The sequence below is a fragment of the Penicillium rubens genome (assembly GCF_028828025.1).
Source record: "Penicillium rubens strain IBT 27055 chromosome Unknown utg000003l_segment0_segment0, whole genome shotgun sequence".
NCBI classification, from domain to species: Eukaryota; Fungi; Ascomycota; class Eurotiomycetes; order Eurotiales; family Aspergillaceae; genus Penicillium; species Penicillium rubens.
In genome coordinates, this window is record NW_026890601.1 from 6919774 (window position 1) to 6933379 (window position 13606).

General features: G+C 47.7%; 8 protein-coding genes across 8 annotated transcripts; 5 read left to right on the forward strand and 3 right to left on the reverse strand.

Moving 5' to 3' along the window:
* Window positions 1–2818: 2818 nt before the first annotated feature.
* Window positions 2819–3298, forward strand: N7525_008887 (uncharacterized protein; the record flags this gene model as incomplete). The annotated part of the gene is made up of 3 exons (XM_061214530.1): window positions 2819–2892; window positions 2924–3002; window positions 3122–3298. The coding sequence occupies 3 exons, from the start codon at window positions 2819–2821 to the stop codon at window positions 3296–3298; spliced, it is 330 nt and encodes a 109-aa protein (XP_061068961.1).
* Window positions 3299–3505: 207 nt separating this feature from the next.
* Window positions 3506–3960, forward strand: N7525_008888 (uncharacterized protein; the record flags this gene model as incomplete). The annotated part of the gene is made up of 2 exons (XM_061214531.1): window positions 3506–3785; window positions 3860–3960. The coding sequence occupies 2 exons, from the start codon at window positions 3506–3508 to the stop codon at window positions 3958–3960; spliced, it is 381 nt and encodes a 126-aa protein (XP_061068962.1).
* A 594-nt stretch (window positions 3961–4554) lies between these two features.
* On the reverse strand, window positions 4555–4854 carry N7525_008889 (uncharacterized protein; the record flags this gene model as incomplete). Its single annotated transcript, XM_061214532.1, has 1 exon — window positions 4555–4854. One exon carries the CDS (start codon window positions 4852–4854, stop codon window positions 4555–4557), a length of 300 nt encoding a protein of 99 aa, XP_061068963.1.
* A 466-nt stretch (window positions 4855–5320) lies between these two features.
* N7525_008890 (TPR domain protein) lies at window positions 5321–7667 on the forward strand (the record flags this gene model as incomplete). The annotated part of the gene is made up of 3 exons (XM_002562953.2): window positions 5321–5988; window positions 6042–6743; window positions 6791–7667. 3 exons carry the CDS (start codon window positions 5321–5323, stop codon window positions 7665–7667), a joined length of 2247 nt encoding a protein of 748 aa, XP_002562999.2.
* A 546-nt stretch (window positions 7668–8213) lies between these two features.
* Window positions 8214–8589, forward strand: N7525_008891 (CVNH domain-containing protein; the record flags this gene model as incomplete). The annotated part of the gene is made up of 2 exons (XM_002562954.1): window positions 8214–8355; window positions 8402–8589. The coding sequence occupies 2 exons, from the start codon at window positions 8214–8216 to the stop codon at window positions 8587–8589; spliced, it is 330 nt and encodes a 109-aa protein (XP_002563000.1).
* A 521-nt stretch (window positions 8590–9110) lies between these two features.
* On the reverse strand, window positions 9111–9617 carry N7525_008892 (uncharacterized protein; the record flags this gene model as incomplete). Its single annotated transcript, XM_061214533.1, has 3 exons — window positions 9111–9240; window positions 9308–9452; window positions 9518–9617. 3 exons carry the CDS (start codon window positions 9615–9617, stop codon window positions 9111–9113), a joined length of 375 nt encoding a protein of 124 aa, XP_061068964.1.
* A 452-nt stretch (window positions 9618–10069) lies between these two features.
* N7525_008893 (uncharacterized protein) lies at window positions 10070–10576 on the reverse strand (the record flags this gene model as incomplete). The annotated part of the gene is made up of 2 exons (XM_002562955.1): window positions 10070–10347; window positions 10399–10576. 2 exons carry the CDS (start codon window positions 10574–10576, stop codon window positions 10070–10072), a joined length of 456 nt encoding a protein of 151 aa, XP_002563001.1.
* A 1501-nt stretch (window positions 10577–12077) lies between these two features.
* N7525_008894 (regulator of G-protein signaling domain-containing protein) lies at window positions 12078–12982 on the forward strand (the record flags this gene model as incomplete). The annotated part of the gene is made up of 2 exons (XM_002562956.2): window positions 12078–12469; window positions 12802–12982. The coding sequence occupies 2 exons, from the start codon at window positions 12078–12080 to the stop codon at window positions 12980–12982; spliced, it is 573 nt and encodes a 190-aa protein (XP_002563002.2).
* Window positions 12983–13606: the final 624 nt, after the last annotated feature.

Below are 13606 nucleotides of genomic sequence, written 5' to 3' on the forward strand. Positions count from 1 at the left end.
TTGTGTGGAGGTGGTCGAGCAACATGCCTGTGTATAGTCAGCCCCTTCTCATGTTGACCGAGTCGTAAAACGCAATGAGCCGGGATAAGAGCAGATGGGAAAAAGGAAACGAACATGTAAAATGGAAGACGAAGGAGCATGTGGTCGAGTTGTCTAAACAATTAATGTGAGTATATGGAATGAACAAACAAGATAGGCATAACATACAAGTCATCTGATGGATGATGAAACATGACAGGTCCCAGGAATTTTGAGGGGATATGTTGTGATGAGGTTGAGTTGCCTGAAGGATCCATGTAACTGATGATGAATGTAAGTGAGTACGGAAAAGGTTGGAAGAGGAAGGCAGAACTAACCGGTCATGTGATGGATGATAGACATGGTAGGTGACAGACATATTGAAGGGGTATGTTGTCATGTGGTTGAGTTGTCTGAAGGGTGCACGTAACTGATGATGAATGTAAGTGAGGAAGGAATAACAAGTTGGAGAGGAAGACACAACTAACAAGACATGTGATAAATGTGTACGTGGACGTGACATAGGCCTTATTCGTCAAGGACGTGATATCACTTGGGATGTGGAAGTAGAAAGATGGAAGAAGTGATGAGGCTTAAGCTGATGATGGAAGACCTGATGGAAGATAAAGGGTGGATGAAATATATGATAAAATGATCTTGGTGGATGGTATAAGAAGATGGGGAGGATGAAGAAGAAAGAAAAAAAAAAGAGAGAAGAGGGGGGGAGGAGGGGGTATTTATACCCTGGGGGTCTGGAGAGGGTCTGGAGGGTCAGGAAGTACCCTTGTACCTGGGGTGTCCTCCAGGGGACCCCCCATTTTTCAACTTCCCCTCTTCAACTATCTGCCCCGTAAGTTCAGCCCACTTTTCATGGATATTGAGGCAGTAGTGTAGTCATGGATAGTCTCTAGAGTCGTAAAAAGAAGATGCGACTGTGTATACACTGTACAGGATTATACCACTGCATACTAATATTGCGAGTCTCACACCTCGACGCAGATGGTTCGATGGGTATCCCAGCTCTAATTTCGTGCAGCGAGATCTCGTAGAACCCGCCATACTGTCGACTGAAAATGTGCGTCTTGAGATGCGGTAAGATTTATAGATCATTAAGGTTACACGCTAAGCTGTATCTGGTATGGCGCATATGCACGGTCCTTGTGTCACGTCGTACAACCTTCGAAGGTCCCAAGGTTGGAATTGGAGGCCGTACATAGGTAGACACATGAAGAATTTGCGCTACCATAGCTGCGCCTGAATAGTTTGTGATGTGCTAGTCGTGGCTTGCTAGTATCTGCGAGTGGGCTCCAGTACATATCATGTCTGAGGTCGCATTGTCCCCACATGGGCATTTCCGATGGAGACAGAACGCGGAGACACCGGTCGCATAGGAGAGCAAGGCATCCTGATCATACTCTGGCCCTACCGAAAACTACTACGATCGTCTCATCTTCAGCTTCGCTTTATCCGCCTGTGGATCCTTTGGATCGATCTTCTTAGATGATGTGTGGGACCTCGAATTTGACGCCACAAGTCTCGATCGCTAGAAGGTAAATGAAAATCTCTTGACCTATCTAACCATCGGATACACAGCCTGATCCGTTTCCCTCGAACCGCTCGCTTCGTTAAGCTGAACCGCAGGAAGTCTTGACCGTACCGGGTTGGCCGAATACTGTCGTCCCCACAACGCCACGCACATAACCAAAGCGGGTTATTGATCGAGTGTACCAATTATCGAGTAGGGGAACAAGAGGGGCCTAGGATATGAGGTGGATACTATTTGGGACTTTCGAGGACCTAGACGGTACTGTCGGCTTGAACTACATCGCGACCGAGGAGTAATGAATTGCAGTCTACAGGGCGACAGAATGTACGAAGCGGTTAGTCTTTGGTAGGGCTTTTGGGGCTACTGTGACCATGGATGGCATGAAGATGCATAATGTATTGAGTGTATGGAAGGCTATAGATGAGGGGGGCAGATAGAGAAGGGAACCGAACCAGCGAGAAGCATTGGTGCCAAAGATTCCCAACGAATATTGCGTATTCCATGTGAGCAGACCCGCTATGTAGTGTCGTAGGCCGGGGTGTGTGCTTAGGTTTGTCGGGGGTATTGAGAAAGGGGCGGGTGAGAATTCGGTTCTCGGGTTGCCGGAAGGCGTGGTATGCTTCGTCGATGGGAATCAGTAAAGTCTCGCGAGGGTTTTCGTGGTGTGCTCCGTCAGTGAAAATATACTGAGACTCATGGAGGGGAGCGCGATGTACTCTGTCAATAAAGATCAGTTGAAGCTCGCGAAAGTGAAGGAGAAGTTACGAGGTGTGTATCGTCGACGAGACCCAGTGCGAACTCACGATAGTAGGAGAGGAAGGAAGGAAGGCGTGCGTTGTGCATTGTGGATGAAGCTCGCTGACGAGAATATCCCAGTATCGTGCTGGTTTCGTCGTGGAATTGTGATGGAGACAGCGAGGTGTGCGGGGACAATGACAATACATAAAGGATAGTGTGCGACGATTAGAAAGTAGAGCGAATACATAGACACGGGCTTCTAGCTTTCTTCGGTGCTAGTCGAGGACCAGAAAGGGCATAAAGAAACAGTCTGTATTAAGCGAATGGAAGCTATATAAAAGGGCAAGAGAGTCAGCAAGAGACCAAGCTATAGGAGAAGCATTTATGCCAAACAAGTAGGTACTGAACAAGCTTGGATATAATACAGCAAGGCCATCTGAACTCTCGATCTGCATTTCGGTAATATGTAGTCCCCAAGGTCATTGCTCCAAGTATAGCCGACCGGTCAAAGGGAGGATGGACGATAATGGAAGCATTGGTATGGAAGAAGGGTACACGCCAATAGATTCCCCGGGATCCTGGGCCACCAGGTGAGTTGGAAGACCAACAACCAACAAGCAGTTATGCAGGCCCAACCTCTCTCTGCACCATCAAGAGTATCATTGAAGACCGTGAAGCAGCGAGGACAACGCACGACAATGTGAGAGAACTGGCCACCTCTCCCCTCCCCTCAGTATATTCACTGACGAAAGTGAATGCAACAGGCGCATAGGCGCTACAGCCGTGAGATATACGGTAAGTTTCGAAAGGCGATGCCAGATGGGAGACGAAGACATGTCCACCGTGTACCAGCCGAGCTCAAAGACGTCGAAATGGCCCTGCAGCAGATTCAAGAAGCCTGGTACGGGACAGTGGGGAGGACGAGTGGACGGGGACGGGGGCGAGGAAAGCGAGGAAAGCGAGGGGATCGGAAAGCCTGATCGAATTACCAGGTAGGGAGACACTAGTGCTGGAAATGTTAGGGAGAAGCCACATCTTCGGTCATGATAGGGACGCGGACGAGTATCATTGTACTCTGATTGTATCCATAAGAGATCAAGGGTGTACTCGCCGAGATTGGTTTGTGGTTGAATACCACAATGTGCGATATATGTTGTTGAATGCCTGGCATTCGAAGCGTTGTGAGCAGATCTGCTCGGCGAGATGGACAGCCGTGGAATATCAGGATGGCTTCGCAAGATGGTGACAGTCACTAAGGCATCCTCAATCCTATTCGTGGCAGGTTTCATGATGAAGCCGGCCCTCTTGGCACAGTTTCAGTGCGTGGACTCCATGGCCACAGGCATAAGACTACCACGACTGCTGGTGAGGGCGGTACACAATCATAGCACCACCATCACCATCACTTTAGCTGGTATCAGCGCGAGTTCCGTCACGACGATTACAAGCTGTCCTGCCCCTGCGGGAGGGCTAAGGCACCGGAGTACATCGTGCTATGCCAGAAAGCGCACCACACTTTTAGGGACTGGCCCAGCAAACCCCCATAACCACTGACAGGCAGGGAGAACGCGGTGTCCTACCTACGCAGGGTCGGCCCTACCGAGTTCGGCGAACTCCTCCGTATCACCGGCTTCTACGCCACAATCTGCACAAGGTGACAACCCTCGGGCACTTACAAGAGCCGCAGGGCTTCCCAAAAAGGCAGGCTGTCCCACTCTCACTTCTCCACTCCCTTCGTCAAGCACCATTCCCCCGACACTCACTTACGAGATCTCTAGACCTCCACCTAACAGCCGACATAGGCGCGAAATGTAGGGAGCAGCGGCCTCCCCGTACACGATACACAGGCGCAACATCGCCCGCAACCGAGCACCAGCTCACGAACGATACGACAGGAATCCCTTGTGACTGGAGATAACTGCATTCATCTAAACCGACGGAGAAGGACGGGCAGCCAAGTGGGGGTTATACATGCTCCTCAATCTAGAAGGAATTGCTTGCTTTTTATAGGCGCACATTCATGTACATAATTCCATAGCTCAGCACGTCCCAATACCCCAAGGGAGGTAGCTGGAGTGTGGGCTACGCCCGCTCTCCGATAGACCTTAATTAATACAACAATAACAACCACCACCACCACCACCTTAAACCTCAAAACCAGACAAACCACGCCACAAAGATCATGCGGCTGGGGCCAGGGGGACCACACAGGCAGGGGGTAACTGCCAAGTCTGCGTCCCTCGGCACCAAGTTCACCCATCCAAGCGGCTAATTCCGCGGGCGAAATCAACGATATCAACGACGGGGTCGAGGATGAAGGGGCAAGCCATAGAATTCACGAAGGCAACCGCATTTGTGGGCTTCAGGAGACTCGTGGGAACGCGGGGAGATGGCGAGCTTTGGTAATACGAGGTCGACGGGGGTGAGGATGCCGGTAAAGAACGGATGGAGAAGTGCAGATAGAGAGATCCGGGCAATTGAGCAATGTAGGCCAAATGCGGGCTATGGAGGGAATGTGCGGCGATACCAATATAACGAACGGCACGGGCCATGGAAGGTGGTAAAGACGAGACTGGCGCTAGATGCGACAGTCGGAACACTCACAGACACAACTGCGACAATGGATATAGAAATACCCCCAAGCCTGCTGCCAACACCATACTCTACATATATAAACACCGGTTAACCGCAGGCCTGAAACCAGCGAAGAGATAAAGAGTCCAAGTACTGCGTTGTGCGGTTTATCCGGGGGAATTTTCGTACTCTCTGCTAAGGCCACATTTGAGTATTTTGCTGTCTTGCAATAGTGGACCATTTTTTGTTGTTTTGTTTGATAGATGCGTTGTTTGCCATCCCCTGTCACCTCCTACCCCGCCTGGCTTTGGACAGCACATCATCTTCCCTTCCTCCTTTACACGATTTCTAATATAGCATTTTAAATCCTTAATTCTTACCTTTCCCCAACGTCTCCTTAGTACTCAATACGGCTTGCAATTACTTGACCTTTCTGTCATCAGCATGGATACCCACGATGTCTCCGATGTTCCAGAGTACTTTCGGTATCTTCAAGCACAGAAGCAAAATCTGAAAAACGCGCAGGCGGTCAAGGGCCGTCCAGCAAGATCCCCTAAGTCCAAAGATGAAATCTTGATGCAGTTCATGTTTCGACAGATGATGAGAAAGGAAGCTCCTGCTAGTCCGATGAATATCCGATCCTCGTTCCTACCACCTGCCTACCCTCCATGCGTTAGTCCGTTCAGCAAGTTAAAGAAAGTCATGATCGAAAGCCTACGTCTTGAAACCCATCATCGGGAACGGTATCTCCTTCTGAGAACAGTCACTTCGACAGATACGATGACCGCTGTGATGGCCATCGTAGAAGATGAAGACGGGAGTGTTCTCATGTTGCAGCTCTACAACCAAGAGGAGCAGCTATCGGGCGCACAGAGCCTGAGAGAGGGTACAGTACTTGTTGTGAAAGAGCCCTATGTGAAAGTAATGGCAGATGGAGACTACGGGATTCGCGTGGACCATCTCTCGGACGTCTCGTTTATCCCCGAGTTTGACGACCTGGTTCCCTTACCCTGGAGGAAGCGTGTCACGCAAGCTGATGGAAATGCCTCTTCTTGGAAGGAGAAAGGAAGTGAGCATTTTGAGAAGGGTGACTATCATTCGGCAATCCAGTGGTAAGCTACAAAATATTGCTGCGTCGAAGAGCGGAGGCTAAGAATAACTTCAGTTACTCAAAGGCTTTGGAAACCCACCCCTCACCGGAAGTACTGGTGATCGCGCAGCTCAACCGTGCCCTTTCCCTTTTGAAAAGCTACAGCTTTGATGCAGCGTTGAGAGACGTCGAAGATGTCTTGCAAGTATCAGAGATGTCGGAAAAGGCCCTTTTTAGGAAGGCTCAAGCCCTGTATCAACTTCGAAGGTTGAATGAATCATGTCAAACTCACGAAATACTTGCAGAGAAGTATCCAGATAATACCCTGGCTGCACATGAGTATGCACGAGCGTCTGCTCGGCTTGTGGAGCAGGATAGCGGCAAATACGAGTTCAGGAAAATGATACTGGAGGCCAAGAAGCGTCAGCCCCCGAGGCTTGACCGCGGCACCTACATTGGTCCTGTGACTGTCAAGCAAACTCAGTCTCATGGGAGGGGACTTTTCACAACACAGGCGGTAAAGGCGGGCGACCTTCTGTTCTGCGAAAAGGCATTTGCTCACGCGTTCCACGATGAAAATGGCTCGAAAGATCTCCGTCTGTTACTCAATGTCGACATGGACGAAGCTACCATTGGTACCCAAGGAGAGCTTATCGGATTGATTGTTCAGAAACTTTCCAAAAATCCGTCCCTGCTGCCAGGATTTGTCGATCTTCATCATGGCACATACAAATCATTGGATGTCCTAGAAGTGGATGGTATACCCATCGTAGATACGTATGTCACTTCTTCCCCATCTTGATATCAAAGCTAATGCCTTCCAGCTTCCTCGTTGAGAGAATCATTCTCCTAAACAGTTTCGGATGCCCTCTTCTCTCCCGTGAGAGTCACATACGCACCGTGAAAGGGGATGATGATAAGGACAAAGAGTCCAATAAACAGTTCCATTCTAGTGGGGTCTGGCCGATGGCATCATATATCAACCACTCTTGCCTGAGCAATGCTCGTCGTTCTTTCATTGGGGACATGATGATTGTTCGTGCTTCGAGAGACCTGCCGCCTAACACTGAAATTACCTTCTGGTACAAATCGCCCATGACCCGTGATCCTAAAGAATCACCTGTCAACCTACAGCACTGGGGCTTCAAGTGCGATTGCATATTCTGCCAGGACACAAGAAGTGTTAGCGGGAGTGTTCTATCAAACCGAAACAGAATTTCATCTGACCTTCGAAGATTATTCAAGACATCCAAGATGAATCTGCGAAAGATTGAAGACAAAATTTCCACCCTCGCAAGCACATATTGCCGACCAGCTTCTGAAGTCCCTCGTCTTGCACTTGATTCCCCATACCTGTCTCTTGCTGCCATCTATGCTTCATCCCGAAACCACAAAAAGGCCGTGGAGTTTGGATTGATGTGCCTAGAGTCACTAGGCTTCGTTGTCAAAGGTGGGAAGATTCCTCATGTCTCAGAAGTCCCATTAGTTGTCCAAAAATGGGGCCTAATGACTGACGGAGTTGTGGGATGCTGGATGATTCTGTGCAGTGCATATCAAGAGCTCGCCCCTATTCTCGCGTGCCAAGCTGAGGAATATGCCAGAGTATCCTACAGAATCTGCGTTGGCGAAGATGAGACTTTCGATCGGACCTACAGCAGGCTATCGAATCGGGTGGATGGCTTTTTGATGACTGCAAAGTAGTCACGCTAGGTCACAACGCGATGACGGGACATTTTTCGACTCATGCCACGGCAGAAGCAGCCGCTGAAACATACCCCAAGCTACTCCGTAGAGGGGCGTTTCTTGTTCTCTCCTTTTCTTTTACTTTTCTTTCGTTTTATGCAGACTGGAAGAAGGGTGAATAACATTGGATCTACTCAGGTGTATCGTTCTTCTGGTAGAGTAGATCCTACACCACGCTATAAGGCAACATATACAACTATTTGGAGTCTTACCGCGCGTATAAAATGCAGTTGCAACTTTAGCTTCGTTGTAAACAGGTTTGTCACAAAACATGTCATATCCGAATGGTTCTACCGTCAAACAACAAATCCAGTTTAAATAGCCCAATTTCTATATCTGCGTGTCATCATTACGGCCCTCCCATCATAACGCAAAGCAAGATTTTCGCCACTAACCCAAGATACTCCACGCCCTATATAGGCGATCACGAACCTTCTCTTTTCTTCGCTATACTCTCATCGGGATTTCCGAAGATTGCAATATTAACTCCAAATCATCCCAATTATGTCTTTCCACCGCAGCGCGTGTGATATTCGTCTAAGGGCCGACTCCGGTTGCACTTTCTTGTCCGCGATTTGCAACAATGAGGAGGGTAGTGGTCTTGCCGACAATATCCCTCTTGATGAATGTCTCGGAAATGAAAATGGTGAGATACTTCGTAGTCCTTATTATACTTGACCAACCGTCTTTAGGCCATTTCAGTTGGGGTGGGAGAAATTTCAGCCACGATGCACGTAATATCACCCTTACTCGGGGACCAGATCGATCGCCTGTCCTTCATTCTGATCTCCGAAACTCCTCCGGCGATTTTGTACCCAGCGAAATTGATCTGGCTACGCACATAGCCAATATCGACGGCAAGCTTGTTTACTTGTACTAAATGTCATTCTGAGAATGGGGAATTATCATGCTAAGTCAGCTCCTATGTTATGTCATCGTTTATACCATCAAAACCAATCATGTTATAATTTGGCAATATTATTATTTTGTTCTGAGGAGCTGTTGGGACGGATCCATTTGACTACGGAATTTACTAAACGCTTTGGGGTAATGAGGAGGTATGCCACTTTTTAACTCTCTTGACCTCCCATATCATGGTCGATTCCACTACTTGACCCACATTGCCTTAGTGACCAACTAAAGCTCTCGTAATTACCATCTTTTGAATGCGCTGCAGTGGCTACTGCTACGATTATGAATGACAAAATGATATAGATTAGCGATGTCCTCTGCACCGTGTACAAGTCCAGGATGTAGGTCTTATCTCGGTGTGGATCGGAGCTAAAGCGCGGCTCGGCGGTTTGATAAGCTAGAAGAATAAGCCTGAATGGGGATTGTATGTTCAACGATATTCCGTATCATAATATAGGTCGTCAGGTATCAGTCTAATGTACAGTTTTACTAGGCAACTCCATGGCGCTTCAAACCCTGCGTGTCAGGGACTTCTTGGTCACCCCCTCTGTTCTCCGCCTGAATCTTGACGTCGTCTTCAGGACCACCAGCGCCCTTGAACTGACCAGCCTTGGGAAGTCTATGATCAAAAAGAAGATGTTAGTAGTTGAAAGATAGCGAGAGCGATGGAACAGAATGTTCCTTACCGGTTGCGATCATCACGGGTGCCACCCTCATCCTCGGGGATCACCCTGTGGTCGCTGCCGGAAGCAGTTGAGCCGGGGCCGTACTTGAGACCGGCGGGCTGCTCAAACTTATTCTCGACCATCTCGTTGACACCGGACTCAAGAGCTAAACCATTATTAGTTATGCAAGGCAATTGACGTGATATCAAAGCAAAACGTAGCAAAACGTACTTGAATCACTCTTCTTGCCGAGACCCTGCTTAGCCTGGTAGGAGTTGAGGTCCTTCTCGGCGTTGAAGGCTGTCTGCTTAAGTTCCTCGGTGGTAGGCATTATGGGTGTAGAGTGTGTAGGGATCTTGACAGAAATAGTTGAGAGTATGAAATTGTGTTAATAGCGGAGAAGGCTGTCCAATGGGCCATGCTTATAACTCCAGATATATATCATTAATGATCTTTTCAAATGCAGTTTCATCATAATACATCATAGATATGTCACGGGTGGGGAAGTGGGGAGTGTGATCTTGGAATCATCAAGATAAAATATTCTAGAAGCTGCGTGGAACAAATAGTCCGCGAACAAACAGTGCAAACAGTAACTATGAAGGATATATTATCCGACATCATTATATGTTATTCAAGGTTCGACTTCTCGGCGCGTACTGTATTAAGGTAATGTAAATACTCCTTTTGTAGACAGGCCGCATTTCAATTCCATAACAACTGTTTTGCATATAGTACCATTGTTCTTTGAAAGTCCTCCTAGCAATGCGTAGACACACCTTCCTATTGCTTCTGGTTGCCGAACTTAGGAGGATAAAGGCTGATTTCGGGAGGATAAAGACCGATTCTCTCCATGCTATTCTTCACATTCCGTACGCTTTCCTCGGAATCAAGCCAAACAGCACCAAGAATTGCCTTCACCGTGGTAGCAAGTGTATGATCTGGCACACTTCTCTTTATGTCTAGTCTTTGGATTACGAATTTCGGAAAATCCAAAGCCCTGGCTCTAGAGATCAAGTGCTTATTGCCGGCGTAGATCTGAAGTAGGTTCGTCCCTTGCTCTGCATGATATAAGTATCAATACGATGTCTAGAGCGGCAGGTTAGACCTACCAGTGGTGTTTCCTTCCATATACCAACGATGAAGCAGCATGAGTGATAAAACTTTGTCTCCTAACAAGGCCAACCGCTCGTTTCCCTCAGTCTGTGGTCCGGCCTCTTCTAAGGCCTCCTCCAGCAAACTTCGATCATGAAACTGGTAGCCAATCAAAGATTCCAGTTCTGCTCCCATACCGTATCGATTATGTATTTTAATAGCAGTCAAGAAATTCAAGAATGTCTGTATTAAGAATTTGTCGGCTTTGGAAAGAGAGCGTGGGCTATATACGTAGGTACACCTATTCGCTATGGTAACTAAATGTCTTAAAAGAAAAACCTTACGTCAGTATGACTGTGATCTGAAAGTGGACATAATCGTGCCAAGCCGAACACATTAGTTACCCGGTCTTCATCCAGTTTTATCTTTAGTTGCACCTAAGAGCGGACATCCTTTTCCAGCATGGACCTGTGTATATGTGGTAGCCTCTATAGTGCCGCCCGATGCGCGCCCGTACAACAAAGTATTGAGAGCAACCGGTAAAAAGGGAGCTTGGACCAAGCCAGATTACTTTTGTCAGGTCTGGGGCCCCGGGCCCCGCCCGAGCGGAACGACTGAGTCAGTCATCCACCAGAGTGACAGTGGACTGTCGAGGATTTTCCGTGGCATAAGCGAATGGAACCATGGCGCTTCCACTTCCATATTATGGCCAACTGATGCCTTGATGCAGTTTATGCTTCATGCCTTCATGCATTGTATGCATTTTGCCTACAAGCATCTCATGTCTTATGCTTCATGCTGTGTCACAGATCTTCCTTTGCTTCTACATAGCAGCTAGTTAGTGATCATCACCTTCTATTTCTGATCTTGATAGAATTCTTCCTCTCCATTGTAGTCTTTGTATATACTCCATCACCAACCGAGTATGGGGACAGTCTCGACCCTAGCGCAAGACATTATTATTGAGGCTACGAAACAACAACTGCTGGGTAAAGTCAAGGAGAGGAATTTGCTGCTTCCAGTCTATGAAGGAAAGGCTTGTTCAAAGCGTAGATGGTAAGCAAACTAGCAAACCGGAAAGGCTCAGTGTGAAAAGGAAGGCATCCATTGGATGGTGTCAACAATTGCAGCATATTTATCTCAGAGCCAGTGGGTGTAAATCAACGTTGGAATACTATGTGATTGGCGCTAATTTGTCCAATCGCGATCAAAGCCAAGGACTTACATATCTAGTTAGAGAGGTGTCGGAGATCAGTCTAGAATGACAACTATCCCGAAGTACGCCTGGGCACTGGTATAGATAAGAATTTTTCGAACCGACGCCTCTCCTAGAACCCTATCAATCTCGTCGATAGGACGAAACTTTGCACTTCGCGTCAGTTTCCATGGATCACCACAACGGTTTCCCGTCAACGAATGGCGCCACTTTGGAAGGAAACCATAATTCACTCAAGCCCTACGATAGTCTAGAACATCGCGTGCGACCTGTGGTTACCTTCTTAGAGTTTCACTATGCCTCCTCTCATCCAATCCAATCGCAAGGAAATCGCTTCGCAAAATGCACTGACTAATCTTCTAATGGCATTGGAATGCATGCACTCCCTTCAGATGGCTAACTTCTGTAACTACGATCCTCTCGCATGATTATACCTGATACCAGTTTTCGAGTCTTGCAATTCTTCATCGCCCTTCAATAATGTCATACGCATCTCGCTCTAATTCCAAAGAGTTAGTCAAGCGACCAACCCTTAGTGAAGTATTGTCTGATGCCACGGCCCCACCATATACCCTTAAGGCATTCATGACATACCTCTCCGAAAGCCATTGCCTCGAGACGTTGCAGTTTACCTTAGCAGCAAAGGAATACTGCGAAACTTATAACTCATTCGTCGATCAAGCGGGTGAACCTAATGTTACGACCGACCCCTCGGCAGGCAGGCACCTGCGCATGCTTTATCAGCTCCTTCTGACGACGTACATTATACCCGGAGCGCCCCGTGAAGTCAACTTATCATCCGACATGCGCGATTCTCTCCTACGATATAAAGATCAATTGACACCCCCCTACCCGAGGTTCTTGAGCCTGGCGTGAGATATATCCAGGAACTGATGGAAAATTCTATATTTCTTCTGTTTCTGAATAGCTGCGCTACCCCTTCGTGTCAAGACCTGGCGCCAGAGGCATCAGATATGATCGGCGTCAGCGTGGATTCCTCTGTTAGAAGGTCAGGGGATGAATCCACGCAGTCGGTCCGCGTGAATTCCAAGCGCCCATTCCTTAGCCACCATATGAGATCTTGGTCATGGCCCCCTTGGGGTCGTCAGCCCGATTGAACTCCCGAAATCTGCGCATCCAAGTCACGTCCGATCTCACTCCTACCAGCAGGATACCGCCTTGCTAGCTCTGACGACGATTAAAGTCTCTCTGATCATCCCTACAACTTCAACAACGTCGACGGTTCAGAAAAGGGGCGAGGTGAAACTGCCCTTGTGCAGCGCCGGAAGCAGAACAAGCCTGATGAGCTGGAAGGAAACGTCCTAGGTACGATGTGGCTCGACGGCCGCCAGATTACGGACTTTTACAGGCGTATAACATTATAAAGTCTTAAACTCTTGTATGCATCTCAATTTATAACTCAATTATGTATGTCAATTCATCAAGCGAGTTATCATCAAGCGAGCTAGCGGGTCAACACATATATCTAAACTCCTCGAAGGAAAAGATAATATAAACTCTAAACAAGTAAACGAGTAACCGATTAATAGAGGGCACGATAGATCAGAAGACTAATTTCAAGGCGATCTTTTCCCTTATGAATTAATTGGTATCAGAGCGCCAAGTGCTTCGCTCGGTATGGCTGGCTGGTCGACCGGGAAGGGAACGAAGCATACTAGAACTGACACTTTTTCGTGAATTGAAGGACCTTTACGATCCTTCGTGGCCTACATAGCTGATAGGATCTTACTCTGCTGCTCAATTGAGTTTCTGGAGTTTTGAGCTTGAGTTGGTGGCATAGCGAGAGGTTAAAGGATTTAAGTGATTTGAATCCCTGTAAATTTCAAATCAGACTTGACTTTCAGTTTAGCTCGCCGATTTTGCGTTTGCGTGGTTAGTAACGAGCGGGACGAAGCACAGGTCTGAAAGAACGGAGGTTGGAGAAAATGGGACATGAGAATACCAGTAACATAATTTAAACATGGCTTCATCAAATATCCCTGAGATTA